This window comes from Pinus tabuliformis, chromosome 2_2, assembly GCF_031772625.1.
Source record: "Pinus tabuliformis cultivar Carrire ecotype Pingquan chromosome 2_2, CPIR1, whole genome shotgun sequence".
NCBI lineage: Eukaryota > Viridiplantae > Streptophyta > Pinopsida > Pinales > Pinaceae > Pinus > Pinus tabuliformis.
Genome location: NC_142300.1, coordinates 768,067,276 through 768,089,567, shown reverse-complemented (window position 1 = coordinate 768,089,567; position 22,292 = coordinate 768,067,276). Strand labels below are relative to the sequence as shown.

General features: G+C 40.3%; 1 protein-coding gene across 1 annotated transcript in view; it reads right to left on the bottom strand.

Moving 5' to 3' along the window:
* LOC149194950 (IAA-amino acid hydrolase ILR1-like 3) overlaps positions 1-22,292 on the bottom strand; it is a 146,964-nt gene that overhangs the window by 53,308 nt on the left and 71,364 nt on the right. Inside the window, exons 2-3 of the mRNA XM_089405194.1 lie at positions 12,142-12,267; positions 11,499-11,813 (exon numbers count right to left, since the gene is read on the bottom strand). Coding sequence (XP_089261320.1) covers positions 11,499-11,813; positions 12,142-12,267 — 441 coding nt within the window. The remainder of the gene's footprint in view (positions 1-11,498; positions 11,814-12,141; positions 12,268-22,292) is intronic.

Sequence of the window (22,292 nt, the reverse complement as noted above, 5' to 3'; positions counted from 1 at the left end):
CATTAATGAAAAATATTTTAAATCTAGAATCTCTTACATACAGCAGTTTTGGGTGTTTACATTGATCATTCATGATTGTCACTATTCGTCACATTTTGGAAAATTGTTCTGGATAACTTGTTTTTTTACTTAATCTATGGTTAATCGAATACTAAGGCACCAGTCTGTAATTATTTCTATCTTGTGGTTGTGTCTTGTGTTTGATCTATTCATCTCAGTTGACCAAGATTTGTCATAAATTCATTAGGTTGTCTATCCTCAAGTGTCCTAGAGCCTTTGTTTCACATGCTATCCTCATCCATTTACCTTAGGAACTACCCCCTTGACTTGTCTAAGAGAGAGTCTAAACTGAGTAAGGATTAGAGTGACAGCCCTTGGTCTGAGCGTTGTCTCGGTGCATAGACACTTTGTGCGACAACACACCCAATCAAGAATCTTTAATATTCAAGAAAGCTAGACAAAAAAATGTTAGTAATAGTTTATCAAGAATGAATATGGAGAGAAAATACTTGTAATTCAAAACATACCTATTGTTTCTTAACAAACCTTGTAATTTCAATGCTTTGTTTTTGTGAGACATTCTTTCTTGATTTTTCAACAAGTTTTCCTAAACAAGGAAAATAAAAGCATAAATGTGATTAGTATTTAAAGCAAACAAAACTAGATAAGTAAGGAAAAACTAAAAATGAAGATGGTAATAAGATACTTATCTTTGGAGGTTGAAGAGGACTCCCTCCAAGCTTGAGGGATACCTATAACCTTAAGAACAAATAAAAATGTTTTTCCAAAATATGTTAAACCTAAAAACTAGAAATCAAAAAATAAAATAACTAAAGCTAAGTAGTGTAAGTCCCTTATATCCAATTCTTCGGGCTTAGTATTCATTGGAGATCCTTCTTCAGCAACATTGGATTGATCTTTGCTTCTTTTCTTGTCCTTTGGATTGTCAGGACAATCACTTCTATAGTGACCCATCTTATGGCACTAGTAGCATTCTATCTTGGACATATCAACTTTCCTTCTTGGCCCTGTTACCGCTCAAACTAGCAAGGGACCTAAGGGGGATCCCTAGAGAAAACACTAGGCCAAGGGAAACAAATGGAGACTTAGCCCACCGTCACCTCAGCTACGGCTCCCTTCTATTTACGGACTTTCACCGATGGGAGGAGACTCAATATATTATGGAGTCATCGATGAAGGATAAGTCAATCCCTTTCCAGGAAGAGTTAGAAGGACAAGGCTTGCTTGCTTCCTAAGCGCAGTACAATGTCTTCTAGGGAAAGGAGAGGATGATTCAAGGGTTAGGTTTATGGGATATGACTTATGAAGGAACTTTCGAATCCCTAAAATCCTTATTGTAATTGGTATCCTAAATGGTTCTTGAAGAATTATCTTTTCAAGGGAACAGGACCACGCGGGACCAAGTGGACCCAGTCTAAGATAGGGGGAATGAGTATAGCAACCAGTGACGTTCTTATCCTAGAAAAGGTGGGGAAGGATCAAAGAAATAATTTTCACTTGAAGGTGTTGATTTGAGCCTATGAGATACTGGCCTTGGGGATGCGAAGGCAAAGTTTGATCCTGGAGCTAGGGCTTGGCTTTTCTCCCAACTCTACCGTCAGAATGGCTTCAAAGTTGGATGAGACCTTGAGGAAACACCAACGTAGAAGACCCTAGGAGATCGAACGTTTTGGAGGGCTAGCTTGTCGGGAAATTGATGACCTAGTTGCCCCAACTTGGCTAGACTTGGAAGAAGGTGAAGGAATGTGCTTTTTGAGGACCACCTTTGGTAGATCAATGCCTTAATCTTTGGGAGAATGGATTCTATGATGAATATGAGTAGGATTTCTTGGTTCCCAGTCAAGGGGGCCTCAAGACCACTTCGCTAGCCTTCTAGGTCAAGGAGAAGTAATCTTGCAGCGTTTATACTTCGATGCACAAAGGGAATGGTTTATCAAGGTCAAATTCTTTTATAGAATTACCCCTAGGAGACTTCATTCATATTACATGGCCCATACATTGAGAGATGCTATAATAGAGACAAAATTCCACAACTTTGAGCAGTAAATGCATGCAGCAATTAGCCCTAGAACAGTGAAAATCTCAGTCCAATGTATATGACAAATTAAAACAAGAATAGCATTAAAATCATGTACTTACATGTAACAGAATATATCCAACCATTCACAATTGACAAGAGAGAAGCTCCAAGAGAAGATAGACCAATATCCACACATCAAAATTCATCCATAAAGCTCCAATTCATACTCTATAAAAAGTGTGAAAATCTCAAAAGAGAGAAAAGATCTGATCCACAGTGGTGATGAGGAAATGAGCTCATATCACTTGCATTTATACACAACATAGGAGTTAGAATTAGCCTCCTTGTCCTACATAAGCCCCAAAAATAAAATAATGTTCTAATAATTCAACTTTTGGTGACAAGCCCACTAAACTAGCTCATAAATGAAAAAGTAAGCCTCTCAAGAGGTCAAATAATAATCTCTACATGTTGTATGGCCCTCTAAGAGGCCTAATGAGGTCCATGGGTACCATAATGAAGAGGAGGACCCTCAAAAGCAGTGGACAAGGGGTTGGCCCCTTGTAATAACTAACTTGTGGTTCTCCAAATGACGTGGGGGCACACAAGTGTCCTCATGGGTCTCCAAACAAATCGAAGATGTATGTAGGTCCTCTGCAAGGGCTGGGATGATGGTATAGGTGAAGCCACATCATCGTGCAAGTCCCAGATCATCTGCCAAGTGTATGGTGCAAATCTAGGGCCAGTTGGGCATGATGGATCAAGGGCATCTTCCTCATCCAATAAGTGAACCACGAGCAATCTCTAAAAGGTTGTGGGGATCCATGGAGTGTTATCTGCTATTGTGGAGGCCCATGGCTCTCAACGCATGCCCTACATGTGTCAATGTAGCCCTCTAGAGGATTTGGACCCCATATAGCGAGACCAAACCCAAGATGGAAACCATATGTAATCCTGCATAAGATCCATTGTGTCCCCTAGCCTTCCAGTACAACAATTCAATAGAGAAATCGAGTAAATGAGCTTACCAATCATGGACCACAGGTGGGGGCTTCATAATGGCATTCCCTTCCATAATGGGCTTCGAGATGTGTCAATGTCTCCTAAACTCCAAATGGGGTTAACCAAGAATCCTATTAGGTGGTTTCTACTTCTAAAGGGGATAATATATTCAAGGTACATCCTTCAAAAAGTGGTGGCATGTGACAGATAGGTGAATGAAGTAGGGGATGAGAAGGGGCAACGTTGGGTCACATGCTGGGGTACAAGGGTAACTAATAAGAAGGAAGCCCAAACTTGGGTTTATAATGTATAAGAGAAAGCAATCGTGGTACATGAGGTGCCCCAGCCTTGATTTTTCTACCGTTTTTTATATTCCTTTTGCCTTTTTATGATTTTCTTTGATTAACTGCTCGGGGCTCAAGGGGTAAGAGCGTGATGTATAAGATATAGCAGTGAACACCCCCTTTTAAGGTAGGGCAGTTCATTTCCCACAATGGGTTGGGACAATCTTGGGTTCTTATATGATGAAGGAGACTCATAGAACCTGTAGGAAATAGGGTGATGGCCATGATGATGGGGTAGAGCTCATGTATTGGCTTTTGCCCACGAGCTAAATGTGTTTGTCTCGACCATCTTTTGCATTTTGTGGTACATTTTCCTATTGAATGTGGTCAAATATGCTTTTATCTTTCTTTTTAGCTTCATCAACCTCCAGGAATCATTCCAGGCCTGACCCAAGGTGTGGGCAAGGGGAAGGGGCGAGCTAACCCTATGTGGACCCAATGGAGGAATGTGGACACAGGTGGGAGAAATGATGAATTGGGTAATAATGCGTGGAAAGGGGGTAATATAAGCAGATAAGGGAAAGCAAAATCGGGGTTTCCCATGAAATACCATCCCTAAAGCCAAATGGTCAGTAAAAGATATCCCACAGGACTAGCATCCAAGGTTAATATCCAAAAGGAGTCGAGGGGACAAGAGCATAGACCTAACCCATTCTCTCCGCCGAATCCCCCCATTAATCCATGCGCATAAGTGTCGATGACTAGCAAACTACAATACTCAATTATGCCTCACACTTGACCTATATTTATATGCATCAAGTGGCTCCAACGAATTTATCTTTGGGCACCACTTTGACCTCAAGCCGACTTGCCCAACTAGACAAATTAACCCATCATATCTTCAAAAATTCATATCTCAACTTCTACAACTCGGATTTCGACGATTTTCATTGTGTTAGATTCTCCTTGACATCCTCTATCATCTCCATCCATCACATGTAGAAATATCTCCATGATTTTGGCCCAACAACTTTGGGTGCAAAACCTCAGCCTTGGGTTTCAAGCCCACAAGGCCACTTGTGGAGCTCCTTCCTCCAATCCCTCAATCCTCAAGGCTTGGAGTACCTCCCAAGCCACAAAAATCAATAATTCACTTGTTCTTCTTGTTCTTTTTTTCTTCTCCAAACGTTCTTGTTCCTAAAATTGGTGTTTTCTCTCATGGAAGACTTCATCATGCTTTTGCAATCACAAGCCATATGTCCATAATTGTGGCATTTGAAGCATTCTACATGATACCTAAATGACGATGCAACTACGTATCTGCCTTGTGTTCCTGCGAACTTGCTTCTAGGATTTTGATAATGACTTTGATAGTCATTCTTGTCATAAGCTCTGCAATCCCTAACCATGTGCCCAAAGTTAGTACATGAATAACAATAACCAAGGAATATGCTAGAGTACCTAGATGGGAGCAATCTTCTCGATGGTGCAACTCTTTTGTAAGCTTCATCTTGAGTCCTTGCTACTGCAAGTTGTTGATTTCACTTTCTTTGATTCTCTTTTGAAGGCATGTGATCTTCCTTCTTGATGGAACCCTTGATGACACTTCCACAGTTTTTTTTCTCTACTTCTTTTCCTATTGTCATGGAGCTTGAGCCCTTCTCAACATGAGAGGGTTTGTAACCTAGTCTAGATTTATCATCGCATGGTCTTTGACTGTTAATGATTTCATCCAACACTTTGGAGTTGTTTGCAAAGCCCTGCAAGACATTCCTTTTTTGTGCTTTGTTTCATAGAGAGACTATCTCTGCTTCCAAATCTTCCTTCGTCTTGGTACTTTCTTCCAATTCCCTTTTTAGTGATTCTTCAATTTTTCTAGCCTCTTCTAACAGTACTTTAAGATTGATGATAATCTTTTCTAACTCTTCAATCTTCTTGTTGGGACTTTTGGCATGATCCTTTAGTTCTCCTACCTTAGTTTCTAATGCCTTCACATTTCTTCTTTCCACCTTAAGGTCTTTTACGACGCTGATAAGTTCTCTTTCCAAATCAACCTCGCCTTCTTCTTCTTCAACTACTTCTTGTGCTTCACGAGATTCCTTATGGTTGTCCCCTGCCATGACTAATACTCTTCCTATGTCATTTTCGCTGTCATTATCACTCTCTTCTTCGGATGAAGAATTATCTTCCTTTGAGTAGAAACTTTTCTTGAAGCCTTTCTTTTTACCTTGCTTCTTGTATCTTCTTTGATTCTTCTTCGTTTTCCTAGGAGCTTCTTCTTCTTCATTATCTGAACTTTTTGCATAAGAACATTTTGAAGCGAAATGACCAACTTCATCACAATTGAAACACTTCAAGGGAAGCTTACATTTGTACTTGCTAGTTCCTCTAATCAACTTCCTCACAAAATTGGCAATCTCTTCATCTGAAACTTCACTACAGCTGCAACTAGGGCTTGGCTTTGATTGTTTCTTATTTTTCCCTATTTTCTTAGGTGTTGTAAAGGTTGCCTCTCTTTTGGATGGGTTCTCTAATTCTCTTCTCATTTCGTATGTTCTAAGTATTCCATGTAGCTCATCCATGCTGACATTCTCTACGTTTATCTTTCTTCTAACGTTGAGAATTTGGCGTTGAATCTCATTGGGAGAGATCTCAGTATCTTTCGGACAATTACCTTGTTTTCAATTGGTTCTTCTAGTCCTTGTATGGTGTTTACTACTTCATCAACCTTGAGGAAATAAGTTGCAATATTTTCGTCTTCATTCATCCTTAGTTGTTCAAATTGTCCTCTGAAAGTCTGAAGATTGGCCTCCTTGACCTTTCTATCCCCTTCATATATATTTTGGAGCTTATCCCAAACAATTTTTGCAAATGTACAATGCATAACTTTAACATACACTGACTTTGTTAGACAATTTAAAATAGCATTACTGTCACAAAGTTTTTTAGCTGCATCATCTGTTGGAGGAGTTGAGGATTTTGTATATCTAGTCATTTCAAAGTGCCAAACATTATATCCCTATGCTTGCACATATGCTTTCATCCTTCTACTCCAAAGCACATAGTTTTGTCCATTAAATATTGGAACTTCGATCTTTGTGCACTCCATGATCTTCCTTCCAGTGGTTAAATTGCTTGTGAAGGAACTTGCTCTGATACCAATTTTTGGAAACACTAAGAGGGGGATGGATCAATATTTCCCTTCAATTAGTTAATTTTTAATCTTCAGAGCATTAATTAACATTAGCATTAGATCAAACATAAACAATTAACGACACCATCTAGAGATTTTTTGGTGGGAAACCCTTCCGGGATAAAAACTCCCTAACGCTTTTAATATATGTATTTTCAAGATTACATCAATGGGAAGTTCCAACTTCCAAGATTCTCCAACTACAACTGGAAGGACACTCCAACACCCTAATTTATCAGCTCCAACTAAAAGGACAATCCAATGCCTTGGTTTATAGGCTCCAACCTGAAGGAAACTCCAACTCCTTGATTTACTAGCTCCTACTAGAGGGTCGCTCCAATGCCCTAGTTTTACCAGCTTCGACTAAAAGGATGCTCCAACACCCTTCGCAAGCTCTGACCTGCCTAAGCACCAACCTACCACCCTAAAGTCTTCTCAAGCTCCAACCTGAAGGAGACTCCACTCTCCTACCTTGCACCACCCTGCCACCCTATTCAACAATCAAACCATGTTTCACAATTTTCAAATTGGATCCACCTCTACTCGGCAACAATACAAAATCCTCTGCAAATACAAACTTTGCTCAACAACCAAGATTGCTCAAGATATTAACACTATCAGACCCTAGTAGCATAAACTCACTCTTTCTCTGCTCAACCAGCAACTAGCTCTGCTTAATACAATACCTACTCACTGCTCAACAATACAAACAAACCCTAGCAGCAATCAAACAAATATACATAGCTTTTGCATTTTGTCCTCGGCCATATACTAGCACCAGCAAAAACACTAACACAACTTACTCTCTTTGTTCTCCAAAACTGTTGCTTAACACTAACACTATCAAACCCTCAAGACTTTTGATGAATACTTCAGATATGCAATGAAGTGCCAATAAAGCTTCAAAAATGCCTCTTATCAATACTGGTACATTAAAGGTCAACTTCAGAACTGCTAGTATCCAAACAATAAACCTGAGAATACTTCAAATCTGTTGATGGCTACCTCAGATGTACAATAACAGAACTTCCCCTTGTGTACTAGAGATGCTCTTTTGAGTATATGCCTGTGTAGATGATCCTTAAATCCGCTCAAGTCTTTGAGGCAAAGTATGCCACTGTAGATGCTTTTCAAGTCTTCTCAAGTCCTCAGAGCAAGGCATGCCACTGTGAATACATTTCAAATCTGCTCAATTCTACAAAGCAAGGTCTGCCACTGTAATTGTCCTTTAAATCTGTTATTGTCAAAGGATATATCAGAAATTTGCTTCTGTTAAATTACTCAAGACTGTTGTTGATGCTATTGGTCACGATGTCACCGACTTGCTTCCTATTCACCACTAATCAATCACCTTCTCAGATAACAAACATTATATAGGTCTGCAACAAGCCCTGGAATGGTCTGCTTGAGCATAATCTCAAATCTGGCTTGTCATGACAAAAATTGCTTGCTTCAGATCAATCAAAACATGTACCAGATACAAGATCACGTGAAAATTCCTATCCTCAAGGAACCCCTACTGAAGCAAAATTGAATTTACTTCTCCTACTTGATTTTAATATACATTATCAAGTTAATTTATGAATATTCAAGTAAATTACTTCTGCAGCCTACACTACTTTAAATTTGATTACATGAAATAGAAAAATGAGCAAAGAACAAGACACATAGGTCATAGTTGTTTTTGGACAAAATAGTCCCCAGAAAAACCCAATGCGGGAAAATCGGTGCAGCAGCTCTGAGGGTTTTCTATTATTAAGCAGTAATTCTAAATACAATGTTGGATGCCCTTCCAGCAATCCATTGATAGAGAAAATATAATGGCGGAAAACTGAGTGAGTTTTACCTCACTTCACCCGGCAGATTTCCATTGATCCGCAGCAGAACTGGCTAACCCTGGCTATCTTTGCTTTGGCCCTGCATAGGCCCTGCATCAGCCTCTACGCTATCTCTTCTGCCTCTGGAACTTCTGTGTCAACCTCTCTCGGCTGTTCTGGCAGCTCCCCGGCAGTGTCCAGCTTTCTACGTGATTCTACGTGAGGGCAACCTCACTTCTACGCTAGCCCTTTTGGCTCTACGTCAAGCCTGCGTGGGCCCAAAATTGCCCAGTGTCAGTCCTTCTAGCTGTTGCGCTGCCTCCACTAGTGTCTCTCCGCCTCTCTGTCCATTATTCCCGAACTATCCCTGCCCCTTTGCTGCAGAATGATCACTCAGTTTGAATTCTCAGCTTCCGAGCCCCAGAAATCAAACTCCAGATCAATTCGTTCTCTCCATGTGTGTTTCTAAATGAACCCCAAGCCTCCTTATACTTTTCTCATTGAGACTTCAACAACTGAGATTAAGTCTCTAATCAAAAACTAAGATTAAAACTTGACTTGATCCGCTTTCTAGAACATTCTCACCCATATTTTGATTAATATCCATTAATACTTTAATTTCCTAAGTTTAGACTTAGGAACCCCATTAAAAATATTAATTACTTTAATAAAATACAATCCGGGTGGAATTTCACCAAATGATTTCTGGGTTCCTTAGAAATCATGTGCCTTAGCCTCTCCACCAAATTTCAGGGCTAGAGCACATCCGATGCTACCAAAAAATAACATATCAACCCACATACTTGTTATGTATATGATCCGCCAGACAAAAGGTTCTAAAGGTGTTTTGTACAGTCCGCACTAGGTCTGAAGTGAGCTCAATCAAAGTATGCTCCTTAGTGTTTTCTGAATCATCAAGGAAACATCGTGGATCTCATAGACCTTGTCAAAGGATTCAGAGAAAGCAATTCGGATCTTGGATTAAATTTTGCACAGTCCTTGGGTAGGCTAGAGAGATGGCTCAAAACGTCCTGCTTCAGATGTTTAAATAGGTCTCAGCCATGCACAGAAGTAATTTGAATTTGGGCAAATAGATCATTGTTCAGGGCCCAGAATAGGTCCAATATTTTCATCAGAAATCAGTCAAGGTGTTAATCATCATTGTTTGCCTCAGACATTTACCATATACATTCTAATCAGACCAAGAGGAAGAAATAGAATCTTTGTCAAATCTGATGTGAATAGAAGTGACCACAGTAACACATAAATAATGTCCTTGGAAGGCCAAACAGATCTCTCGATATCAATCAAGATCAAACCCTAGGCTTACTGGTACATAGAAAGATAGGCCACAGTGATACCCTCAGAAATTCTTAGATGTGCTACAGACCTGATCAAGAAAGGGGCCGAAATTTGCACAGAAGCCCCATACTTTGACCATGGTTTGCACAAGGCCAAATTCTATCATGCAATGGAAGGAACAGTTTAGTAGGTTCCTGTCAAATCCTAGCTTGCATCATTGGTCCACAATGAGAAAGATCTTCTCATGCCTGCAAGGTACTAGGTGGTTGGGTTTCAGATATAGGGTAATTGGAGGGCTAGGAAATGATGGAACTAGTGGTCAAATAGTGACCTAACTGGCTATAGTGGTGTTGATTGGGTTACAGACATTGATGGAAGAAAGTTGATGAAGGATTATATCTTTAATCTTTGTGGGCGGAAATCAATTGGTGTAGAAGACAATTCTCTGTTGCTCGGTCAAGTGTAGAGGCTAAGTAAATGGCCTTGTACCAAGTTAGGGAGGAAGAGAAGCAGCTCCATAAATAGCTCCATCTATGGCTTTCTTTCATAATCTTTTATTCATAGTGTTGTACATATTCCATTAATTGTAATACAAAAGATAGGCATTGTTAGTATGGTGCATTTTTTATCCTTGCTTGTAACAGATTATGAGAGCAGGCCAACAATTTCACAGCTTCCAAACTCACAGCATATTTCGAGGGGATGCTCTTCCTTTAAAGTTAGATTCTTTGTTCTAGGCTGTACCATTTCCTGCCTTATAAGATGGTCTACAAGTCTTTCTAGGGGATGCTTTTCCTTTACATTTATATCGATTTTTATAGAGTGTACCATTTCCTGCCTTGTATTTATTATTATTATTATCCATTTTTAAGGTCACGGCCAAGCCAAACACCAAATTTGTGTATGAGACCCCCTTGTTTGTGGGACAAGGGACCCACCTCCACATAGCGATTTAACTGCTAAGTCTACGAAGGCATACATACTCTACCCCCCTCTAGTTTTGAACCTGTGACCTCTTAGGAGGAATCACATGCTCTTAACCATTAGATACAATCATACAGCTTGAGTTTTTCTAGGGTCGATGCTCTTCCTTTACAGTTATATTCTTCGTTATAGACTCTACATTTTCTGCCCTGTAAGATGGTCTACAAGTTTAAAAAAATCTCATAATAGAAGGGCGGCAAACAGATATGGTGAAGTATCCACCAACTCTTTTACAATCACTAGTTCTTATCAGCAATCTTTACCTAGAATTTAATGAATTCGGAAGGGTGGTGTCCTCTTAACTCTTAAATGGAGTGATCATTGAAACCTAAAGCTAGAAAATCGATATAGATTGATCAATAATCTCACACAAATATAATTATACCTTTCTCAAAATTGAGGATGAAAAGTTACATAGGCCTACAAGTTTTTCTAGGGTCGATGCTCTTCCTTTACAGTTATATTCTTCGTTATAGACTCTACATTTTCTGCCCTGTAAGATGGTCTACAAGTTAAATAAAATCTCATAATAGAAGGGTGGCAAATAGATATGGTGAAGTATCCACCAACTCTTTTACAATCACTAGTTCTTATCAGCAATCTTTACCTAGAATTTAATGAATTCGGAAGGGTGGTGTCCTCTTAACTCTTAAATGGAGTGATCATTGAAACCTAAAGCTAGAAAACTGATATAGATTGATCAATAATCTCACACAAATATAATTATACCTTTCTGAAAATTGAGGATGAAAAGTTACATAGGGAAACTCTAATATTTACCCCTGATGAATTGGGAACATTGATACTGCAGCCTACTATTAAAAATGAAAGAAACTAGTCAACCAAGAACAAGACAGCAGAAGAGTTATACATACTTCACTGTCAAGAGGATCACTCTCTCGAGAAACAATTTGCTGCAAGCTCAAAATTGCAAAGGCTGTAGCTACAATTGGATCTGCAGTAATGTGTGGGATAGCTGCATGTCCACCTTTTCCTTCTATAACAGCTTCAAAAATGCCTGCCCCAGCCAAAATTGGCCCTGGGGTTGATGCTATAGTCCCAGTTGAGTGACTAGGTGTAACATGCATAGCAAATATGGCTTCTGCATCTCCAAGTGCACCTTCACGAATCATGTGAGCAGCACCTCCACCTCCTTCTTCGGCGGGTTGAAAAATAAGTCTTACAGTGCCCTTCAAAAATTCGGGCAGTTGTATTTAAGCAAGAAACAATTTGAAATGAAAGAATCCAAAACTAAAACCAAACAAATTTAAATTATAGTGAAGAATGTAAAGCATCAGATTAAGTAGGTCTAATAAATGAATTACAGTAAATATATGGCCATAATGAAAAGCATATAGTCTACGTAACATTTTATCTCAAGTAAGAAAACAAATTTGAATCCATCTGAAAGTGTAAATATAATTTGTTAACATGAAGAGCATCATTCAGTTTAAAGTTTGAACTATTTATCACTTGCATCTGGTGTATCGCATTAACATATAGAGACCTGCTAAGCACCTGAAGTTTATCTTTGTGTTTATGAAGCAATTTGGCAGCTCCAAGAAGCATAGTAACATGTGCATCATGCCCACAAGCATGCATTTTGCCAATATTCACACTCTTGTGCTCCCAATCCACAAGCTCCTTCACATCATACATCAAATCACTGAATTAGTCAAGGCCAATTACCCAAGAAGGAACAAACAGTAGTAAAAACATAAATAGGACTTTGACAAAAGAAGAATAGTGAAACCAAAAATAATTTGAACATTGCACTCATTAGGTTGTGGGATGGAGGCATTTCTGTTCCTTTATAATGATTCAGTCAAGCTTGCCTCAAGCCTTAATACCTAGTCATCTTTTCAGAGAATGGTTAGGATTGGATGCATGTTAGGATGACCTTTGGTAGCTTTGTAAATGTTGTTCATAGACCCCAAGGAATTATTGAAAAAGATAATACTGCTATCTCCAGAAAATCCACAAGGTATGGATGCTGAAGTTTCTATGGGGAGCACTGTCCTCACTCTGAACCACATTTCATTATCGAATTTGTTGTATCATTTTACCTTTAGAATAGTCACAGACTCACAAGTTTATTCCTGGAAATTACCAGGAGACTTATTCTGCTCTCTGGGCTGTGCAGGGCAAGGTCACCCTTGCAAACAATGTTATCACAACCAGACTGCTCATTGAACTGATAGACCCCCCGGACCAGGAACCGGTCAGAACCGGACCAGAATCAGTAAAAAAAATGGACCAAAAAAATGGTCAACCATAAACACATAAAATATTCAAATTTTGAAGAAAAACATATATATTCATGTGCATCCATATGAATCCAACCCATTTATACGCAACTAAGCAAAAGTTCTCATTTATATAGCATGTAAGGATGCACATATCCAAAGTAATACCAAGTGCAATCCATCTCTGAACCAAAAATACATCAAAAAACAAGGCCTAGATGGCCTCTAGCATCCAAAAAAAATAATGCTACAACAAATACCTACATATCATCAAAAATTTTGCCTATATTGCAATCTTTATCCCTCAAAGTATTAAAATAAGATGGGAAATGCTTAGCATGTCAATTCAAGATTTTGTTTGAGTGATAGCTACAATTTTAGTAGGACCGTGATAGAGGAGTTTGACAACCAATGCCACTAACATCACGGTACATAGAGGGCTTGGCGCCCCTGATTAAATATTATTTCCATACCCTTGTACATGACAAAATTCAATGGTAATGTTGCAATCCCCCCAATCCTGAAATCGTAAAAAAAATGTCAAGTCTGTTGGATTTTGAGTGGGGTCTAAAATTCTATTTTCTCCATATGAAACCCAATTAGTTCAGAACCACTCTCAAACATCCCGAATCATTTCATGGTAACGTTAAAAGATTAAGTAAAAGGACAATGCCACGTATACTTTAAGAATTTAACATTACCATGAATTTCATAGGAACAGTAGGGCATGTTACCGCTCAAACTAGCAGGGGACCTAAAGGGCAAATGCTAGGCCAAGGGCAACAAATGGAGACTTAGCCCATTGTCACCTCGACTAATGCTCTCTACTATTTACGAACTTTCACCAATGGGAGGAGACTCGATATATTATGGAGTCACACCCAAACGATTCCCTTCGCAAAAGAGGTTGAAGGATAGAGCTTGCTTTCTTTCTAAGCAAGGTACAGTGTCTTCTAGGAAAGGAATGAGAGGATTTTGAGGGTTAGGTTTATGGGATATGACTTGTGAAGGAGTTTCCCAATCCCTGAAATCCTTGTTGAAATTGGTACCCCGAATGGTTCTTGAAGAATTGCCTTTCCAAAGGAACAGGACCAAAGTGGACCCAGTCTAGGTCAGGAGGAAGGAGTTTAGCAACCAATGATGCCCTTAGCCTAGACAAGGTAGGGGAAAGGTTCAAAGAAAGAATATTCACTTAAAGGTGTCGAATTATCCAATAAGGTACTAGCCTTTGGGGATGCTAGGGCAAAGTTTAATCTCGAAGCTACGGTTTGGCTTTCCTCACAACTCCACCGTCGAAATGGCCTCAAATTTGGTGGATATCTTGAGGAAACACCAGCGCAGGAGGGGATAGGAGATTGAAATTTTTGGAGGGCTAGTTCACTGGTAAAATGATGCCCTAGCTGATCCAACTTGGCTAGACCCAGTAAAGGTGAAAGAAGTTGATTTAAGGTGACCACCTTTTGGTAGATCAGTGCCTTAGTCATGGGAGAATGGAGTCTATGATGAATATGAGTGAGGACCTTTGGTTCTTAGTCAATGAGGCCTCAAGACTACTTCACTAGCCTTCTAGGTCAAAGAGAAACAATCTTGCAGTTTTTATACTTCGATGTGCAAAAGGTGATGGCTTATCAAGATCAATTCGTTGATAGAATTACCCCTAGGAGATTTCATTCACATTACATGGCCCATACATTGAGAGATGCTACAATAGAGACAAAATTCCACAATTTAAGCAGTAAATGCATGCAACAATTAGCCCTAAGAATAGCGAAAATCCTAGTCCAATGTATATGACAAAGTAAAACAAGAATAACATTAAAAGCATGTACTTACATGTAATAGAATATATCCAACCATCCACAATTTGACAAGAGAGAAGCTCCAAGATAAGATAGACCAAATCCACACATCAAAATTCATCCATAAAGCTCCAATTCATCCACTAAGAAAAAGTATGAAATTCTCAAGAGAGAGAAGAGATCCAATCCAAAGTGATGATGAGAAAATGAACTCATCTCACTTGTATTTATACACTAATGAGGAGTTTGAATTAGCCTCCTTGGCCTACATAAGCCCCAAAAATAAAATAATGTTCTAATAATCTAACTTTTGGTGACAAGCCCACCAAACTAGCTCACAAATGAAAGAATAAGCCTCTCAAGAGGTCAAATAATAATCTATGCATGTCGTAGGGCCCTCTAAGAGGCCTAATGAGGTCCATGGGTGCCATAATGAAGAGTAGGACCCTCAAAAGTGATGGACAAGGGGTTGGCCCCTTGTTCTCCAAACAATAAACCTGTGGTGCTCTCAATGGGTGTGGGGTGTAGTTGGGAAAAGTATCCAATACGGAATGACCCTATCCCACTCTAAGGGTGATAGTACCTCAGCAACAACCGAATGCAAAGCTATTCAAGATTATTTCTTTATGAGATGTAAGAGAGAGGAGGAAGAGATCCACTAACCGTTATCTTCCGCTAATGATTGATCCAATCTTCCCTCTTTGCTGCTTGCTCCCAACTCCTTGCTCTTTCATTGACCCAGCTACACGAAGATCCTGCAAAAGCACAAGGAAGGGAAACTACAAGAAGTATACATCCATAATTGATTCAAGGATTAGAATAAATCAAATATACAAGCATCAATACGCCATTGAGACACATGCATATAGAAGAACCTCAAATGCTTTATTAATGGAAGAAGTAAAGTTCTGAGAGTGTTACAACCATAAGAGGCCCAATCCAGCAACACCTCCCAGCAGAAAGAAATCTCCTCTTCACCTCCTTCAAGCAAATCACCCAATAGTTCTATACTCAAACCAACAGCACTTCCTTACATTCACAAGATTCCAGCCTCCATAGACCTCATGAGAGAGCTCTATATATAGGAGTTTTGGAGAAAGGATGAGTCAGCTTGAGCTTGGCATGGAGTTGACTAGTGTCCTCTCCCACTTCAGTTATTCTTCAGTTCTTGAGTCCACTTGGAGGTTCTTGCTTCCACTTGGAGATCTAGATCCTCTTACTCATCACAAGGCGAATTCCCTGATCCAAGTGTCATTTTGGAAGCTTCCTGGGCATTTGACACATTGAGGAATGACTGTGCCACTTGGCCAAACTCGCCCAGCGCAGGTAGCCTTCATTGGAGTTGACATTCAGCGCAGGTACAGAGTGGAGCAGTTGACATTCAGCGCAGATGCTCAGTGGAGCAGTTGACATGATCCAGAATTAGCTTGTTTTTGAGTGTTTTCAGGTGGAGAATTGATATTTAGTGCTGTGGTTTGCTGACCTTGTTCCTCTAGGGGTAGGAACAACATGTTTAGGGACTTTGGATCCCTCGGATTATTGACATTTCATGCTTCATGCTGTAAGGCACAAAAATGTCTATAACAATTGCCCCCTAAAGTATGAGGTCGTTTATCGGGTGAAATGCTTTATCAGGAGGATCCGAAGTTCATTCAATCGCTGAGAGGTGACCTGTAATAAATACAATACAATACATTATTTTTCATTCTGCTTTCATGATCTAGCTGAGGCGGGCATTCCCATGCTCAGCTTTATAAATTCATTTTGGTACATATAACAGACGACCGTCTGATGGTAGACTGATAATTCTCTGCTGAAATTATCATCCTTTGAGTAGGATGATCATCTGCTGTAATGATGTACATATCAAATGTCTTTATATTTCCTGAATATATATCGCAGCCCGGATGGATGAAACTAGATCCAGGGTCTTCAAACTCGTTCGATCTTCACTCTAAGTACAAGTCGATCCATGTGAGAATTGCGCTGAAGTCGAACATGGAAAGACATCGCTTGATTACCGGTCAATAATGTAAACCGTTAACAAGCGCGAGAGGAATCACCAATAATGACAATGACCCTCAAGGTACTGCAGTACAATTCACGTGGTGTGAATAAAGGACTTGGCGTCGAACACCACGCAAAATCTTCTGGTCGAAGGTCATTGATGTATACCTGTCGCCGGAAGTGACAAACTTGCCATTGAGGCATGCAAGCTTCAAAGTACTGGGGGGGGTTGTTCCTAGATCAACTTCTTGGATAATGAGTTGAAGTCGACAAGAAGCGATCCGTCAAAGGAGGGCCTTAATGAATCCCACATCAGTGACACGGAACGGAGCTAATGATTTTAGTGGAGGTGAAAACAATCTGTGAGATATGATTCAGGGTGGCGATCATGGGTGGATGAAGGATAATGTATGGCAGTGGATGGGACACGGTTGACTCTTTCTGAACATCTCTTGAACATATAACGACACTGATGTGATGGATCGGTAGCATTACCCCAAATGTGGATGGTTTGGCGAGGACCATGGTGATGAGACCGGTGAATGAAACAACCCAACCCGATGTGATACAGAGGACAAAGTGTCATGTTCAAGAGCGACTTGCTACCATTAAAGCTTTGAGGTTCTCCCAATTTTTCCCCAGTCATTTCTGACCAGTACCTCTTTATTTTTGTCAAGCTTGAGGAGGATAACATATGCTTGTTCTATAACCTGCCCTTCGGGCAAGCCCATCGCTATGTTTTAACGAGCCTAGCGATAGGGAAACTCGTTCTCATCTAAAGACAAGTTTGTCGCTATTTAATCATTTTAACGAGTCTAACGACAAGGAAAACTCGGTCCTTTTCATTTTTAGAGAGTCTGAAAAGGTACATAAAGTTAACTCCAAAATTCCTTTTTCGTCATCTAATCCCTTAAGTCCGAAAAAGTATAAAACAATACAGAAGGGATGAGTTTTCGATAGTTTTAACGAGCCGAACAAAACAAGCTCTCGATCTTTTTGTGCAATAATCCCTCAGGTCCAAAAAGATTAAAATCTAGAGGAGGGATAGCTCTTCCGGTCGTTTAACGAGCTGGAAGGCCAAAACTCGGCAATCTTTTCATATTTTACGAGTCAGTTGAAAAGAGCTTAAAGAAGACTCGTCTTTTGAGGAACGAGTGATGAACAGGGATAGCAGCTGATTCCAGGTACAGGTTGGAATTTTCCAATCACGGCAGTGTCACAAGGATGGCTGGGTGAAATCACTCTTCGCAGCTGTTCCTCAAAATGGGTAAACAATCATATGGAGGTGAACGATCGGCCAAATGAAATGGAGGTGGCGGGTGCAAACACGACCAAGGCTTTTTATGGCTAATAAATTTACGATCACAATGGTTATTTACCGGTACTGGGTTCATTTTTTAAAGAGCTTGAATGCGCCAAAACACTGCTCATTCTTATGTTTATTTTTTAACAAGCATGAACTATGTGCTAAAACTGCTCGGTGACAAGTTTGCATGCCCCCAGCATAATAATGCAAATCGAGGTGCACGCCCCCCAAGCTTCATTGCATTTAACTCTGTGGTTGGAATGAAGGTTTTCCTCGGGGATTTGTTTCATTTTTTAATGAGGTTGACACAAGATTAGAACCGTCCTCAGAGTCCAAATCCATCAGACATAGAAGGTTTCATATTCCACTGTGGCCACTTCCGCCAGATTACTTGGGGGCGGTAGGGCAAAAGTACCCATTAAGGCAGGGTCTTTTAGGAGACCTACTCCGATATTTTGGAGCGAATGATTCCTTCCATGGATCATTGGAATGCTTCCCGTAACTTGTGAACTGTTGTGGAGAAAAGTTTGTTGGTCGACGATTGTAATTCCTCCTTGGAAGGGAAATACAATCTTCCTGAAGTAGGTCGACACAACTGCGGCCATGGCATAGATCCATGGTCTTCCGAGTAGGATGTTGTAATCGAGGTTTCCATCAATTACTTCAACATCAATTCCTACTGTTTTGCCCCCCAGTTCAACTTGCAAGTTACTTAAAATCCCGTATGGAGTGTATGATCGTCCATCAAATGCTTTTAACGTCGTTGATGATTTCGACAGGGGTGGTGAGCCTAAATCTTTCCAGCAACTCATCGACATAAGACATGTAGATGCCCCCTCATCAATAATTGTTCGATGAACAGTTTTGTTGAGGGCTTTCACTTGAATAAGGAAAGCTAGTTGAGCTGGTAACTGAGGGTCATATCCTTTATGATCAAAGGCAACAAGATTGGAATCCATTGGGTCAATTCCACCTATTGCTGATAATAAAGCTTGTTCTTGGGAGAAGCAATTTTGCGGTACCTCAAGTGTCGACATAACGGACGGCGATTGGGCCAGGTCCTCTATCTGTGCTATTTCCGCACAAGGATTAAATGTCGATTTGTGTACTGCTCCCTTTTGCGACTTTATTATTGGCTCAGGGACGACGGGTGGCACAACTTCGGTCAAAGTTGTTGTCGAACTACTAGGTTGTTCGTTAGCCTTGTTGTTCGACAGCTTTGGATTCCTGTAATCCTTATTCCTCATCAAAGCATTATTTTGCTGCTTTGAGGTAGACAACATAAGCACTTGGGATCGGGAAGCATTTTGATTAGCAACCAGATTTTGACCTTGATTAGGAAACGGATCAGTCAATACTGCTGGGGTTTTTGAACTCTTAAAGAGTTTCTTAACTTCAGCTATATGTGGACAATCTTTCGTCCAATGATCCTCATCGCATATATGACACCCTGCCGGGGGTTTCCTTTTTCTCCCTGTCTTTTTCTTCTTGCCCCCTGGCTACCTCAGTTGTTTGCCCTTGTCGGTCGACATGGCATTTACTTCTGAGGCAAGAAGTTTTTCATTTGCATTTTGATTAGAAATTTTGTGTTTTCTAATCACGCCATCGTCGGCGTGAGAGTCATTGTTTGATTTAGGAGGAGGAGGAATTGAGAATTCCGGTCTAGGGGCGTCAGGTATTTTGTCGTAGAGCGTGCCGGACTGAGTATAGACCAAGTCCAGATATTGCGCACGAGCGATAACCTGCTCTTCCGTTACGACTCCCCCCTTTGCCACATCTTCCGTGATGGCAGGAAGTAATGAATTGATAAACCATTCAGCTAATAGCTGATCGGGAACGTACGTTTTTACCATCCTACGACGGCGTCGCCACTCATGTATATGATCAGATATGTGGGTGGCAGTCGTCTGTTTGAAGTTGGTAAGGAGTTCTGTTCCCGTTTCATACCTTATTGGTAATTGAAAATGGGTTAAAAAGGTTGTGGCTAAGGTACTGAAGTTGTCGAACGAAGCTCTAGGCAATTCAATGTACCATTTTGCCGCTGGACCCGTTAACGTCCTCTGAAAGAGGCGAAGTCGTATCGAATCATCATTCAGGGTGTTTGATGAACACCATAGATGGAATGTCATCACATGATTCGACGGATCTTCCTCCGGATTTCCATTAAATTTAGGAATGTCTGACGGAAGTTTATGCGGAATCGCCGGCCACCAAGGGGCATAAGCAATTGGATCATTCGTCAGCCGGTTTAGATCTGGTAGTTCTAGAGTTGCTACAAAGGGCAACTGTTGGTTCAGGTTAGGCGAAGCATATCCAGGATAAGATGGTATCGCCTGAGAAATGGGTCTTTGCAGACCAGCATAATGCTGACAACTTTGACAAGGTTGATGGGCATAACCATTATAGGATGGTTGCCCATTACTTACAAAGACTTGTTACTCAGGTCCTTGATATGATTGCTGGAATGGCGTTTGTTGAGATTGAACCAGCTCTGGTTGTTGGACCATTTGTTGTTGACCAATACTGGATGATTGACCAAGATGAGGAGTCATAGTACTTGTTTGAGCCTGAGTCGCTCCAAATAAGGAGGCACTAACCTGAGGTTGTGATTGAGTCATTGAGACAAGATGTTGTTGTATTGCAACCTGAGAAACTTGGGGTCGACATACAACAGGTAGAGCTTGTACTTGCGACGCATTCACTATAGCAGGTATGGTGGGAATATTCGACACAGGGTGTACTGGTTGCATTGAATATACAACCCCTGGTTGTTGAGGCAGTATTGGTACCCAACCGCTGGATGTAATTCCAGTTTGACCTGAACTTTGTTGTAAACTCCCATATGGTTGTTCTCTGGGAGGGAACAATGAAAGAGCATACTGCCCTCCATATGGTGGAAATCCAGTACTTAAAGGGTAAATTGGCCTTTGAAGACACATTGGATCAATTTGTTGAGTTTCAACATTAGAAATACCAGATGATAATCCGGATGAAGAAATAGGAACTAACCATGTCGTTGTCCCTGATTAGACTCCGGCTTGTTGTTGACAATTTGCCGGGACAGATGGTATACCAGCGAACATCGTTGGAGAAGTAGCAGGAGGCTCTGCTGCTGCTGTGTCGGACGACACAGTCCTAGATGTCGACGGTTGTTCAGACATATCTAGTCTATCCAAAAGATTTCTTAGCGATTCTACAGGAACTTCCACTTGTGGTGGACTAACTTCGGAGATCAACGAGGGAAAGGTGATGATTATTCCGCTTAAAATAAATTTTATAACGACGCTTTAGACACAACTTGCTTTTTCAGTTTTAAAGAGTCGAGAAAAAGCTAAAGATGACTCTAGTCTCCTTCGATGTATTAACGAGCCCGACGTGACAAATGCTCGGTTGGACTTTTTCAGTTATAGAGTTTGAAAAAGGCCAAAAGAAACTACTCTGGAGATCTAGGCAGAGGGTGTGCCAAACCTTTCGCAAAACCACAGAATACGTTTTACGGTACGGGTGGTCGATCTTCGTGAATGTTGTGTTCACTGCATTGCGATCAGTAAGGCGGCCGACACGGCTTCCTATGGATAAAAGATATATGCCTATAGGGGTCTCCCAATATATACGCGACGGTACGTGGGAGCACAAGTCCGTATTAGTGCCACCGACTCTCAGGAGGAATCACCCACCTTCGTCGAGATCGACAGTCACTACGTTTAACGACGCCGGAACACGTCTCTAGCTTAGACCTCTATGTGTTTGCGTTATGTTTCAAAGCGTTGTTAGGTTCATTCAGTATATTTTAAGTTGATCTTTTTAAAGTTTGCCTTTCAAGGTTCACCACGAAACGTTTGATACAAATTCCTAAATGCAGTCTAAGATGAGAAGCAAGCTTTTTCAATCTTTTCGACTTATGAAAATCTTAACTACTGAGGGAAAAGAAAGACAACATCTTTTCACACAGATCAAAGAGCACACACTAATGCACTTTTTCCCTAAATCAACATACAAACTTATCAAATGCAAAATGCAAAATGCAGGTATTTCTTTTCTCTTTCTTAATGTTTGTGCAATACAAAAAGAAAGCTGTTGTATAACTTTGAATTCAATTTCAAGTGAAAGCAAACAAGCTTGTCCAAAATCAAAAGACACCTTAAGATTTACTTGTTTCGACACTAGAAATATATAAATTCAAACCATATGACGAAAGCAAAAGCTCAATCAGCTATGAACAGCAAATAAACTAACTCTTAAGATCAAAACGACACTTTATCACAGGTCTAGATCTAAGAGGCCACAGCAAGACTAGTTCACTTTCGTTAT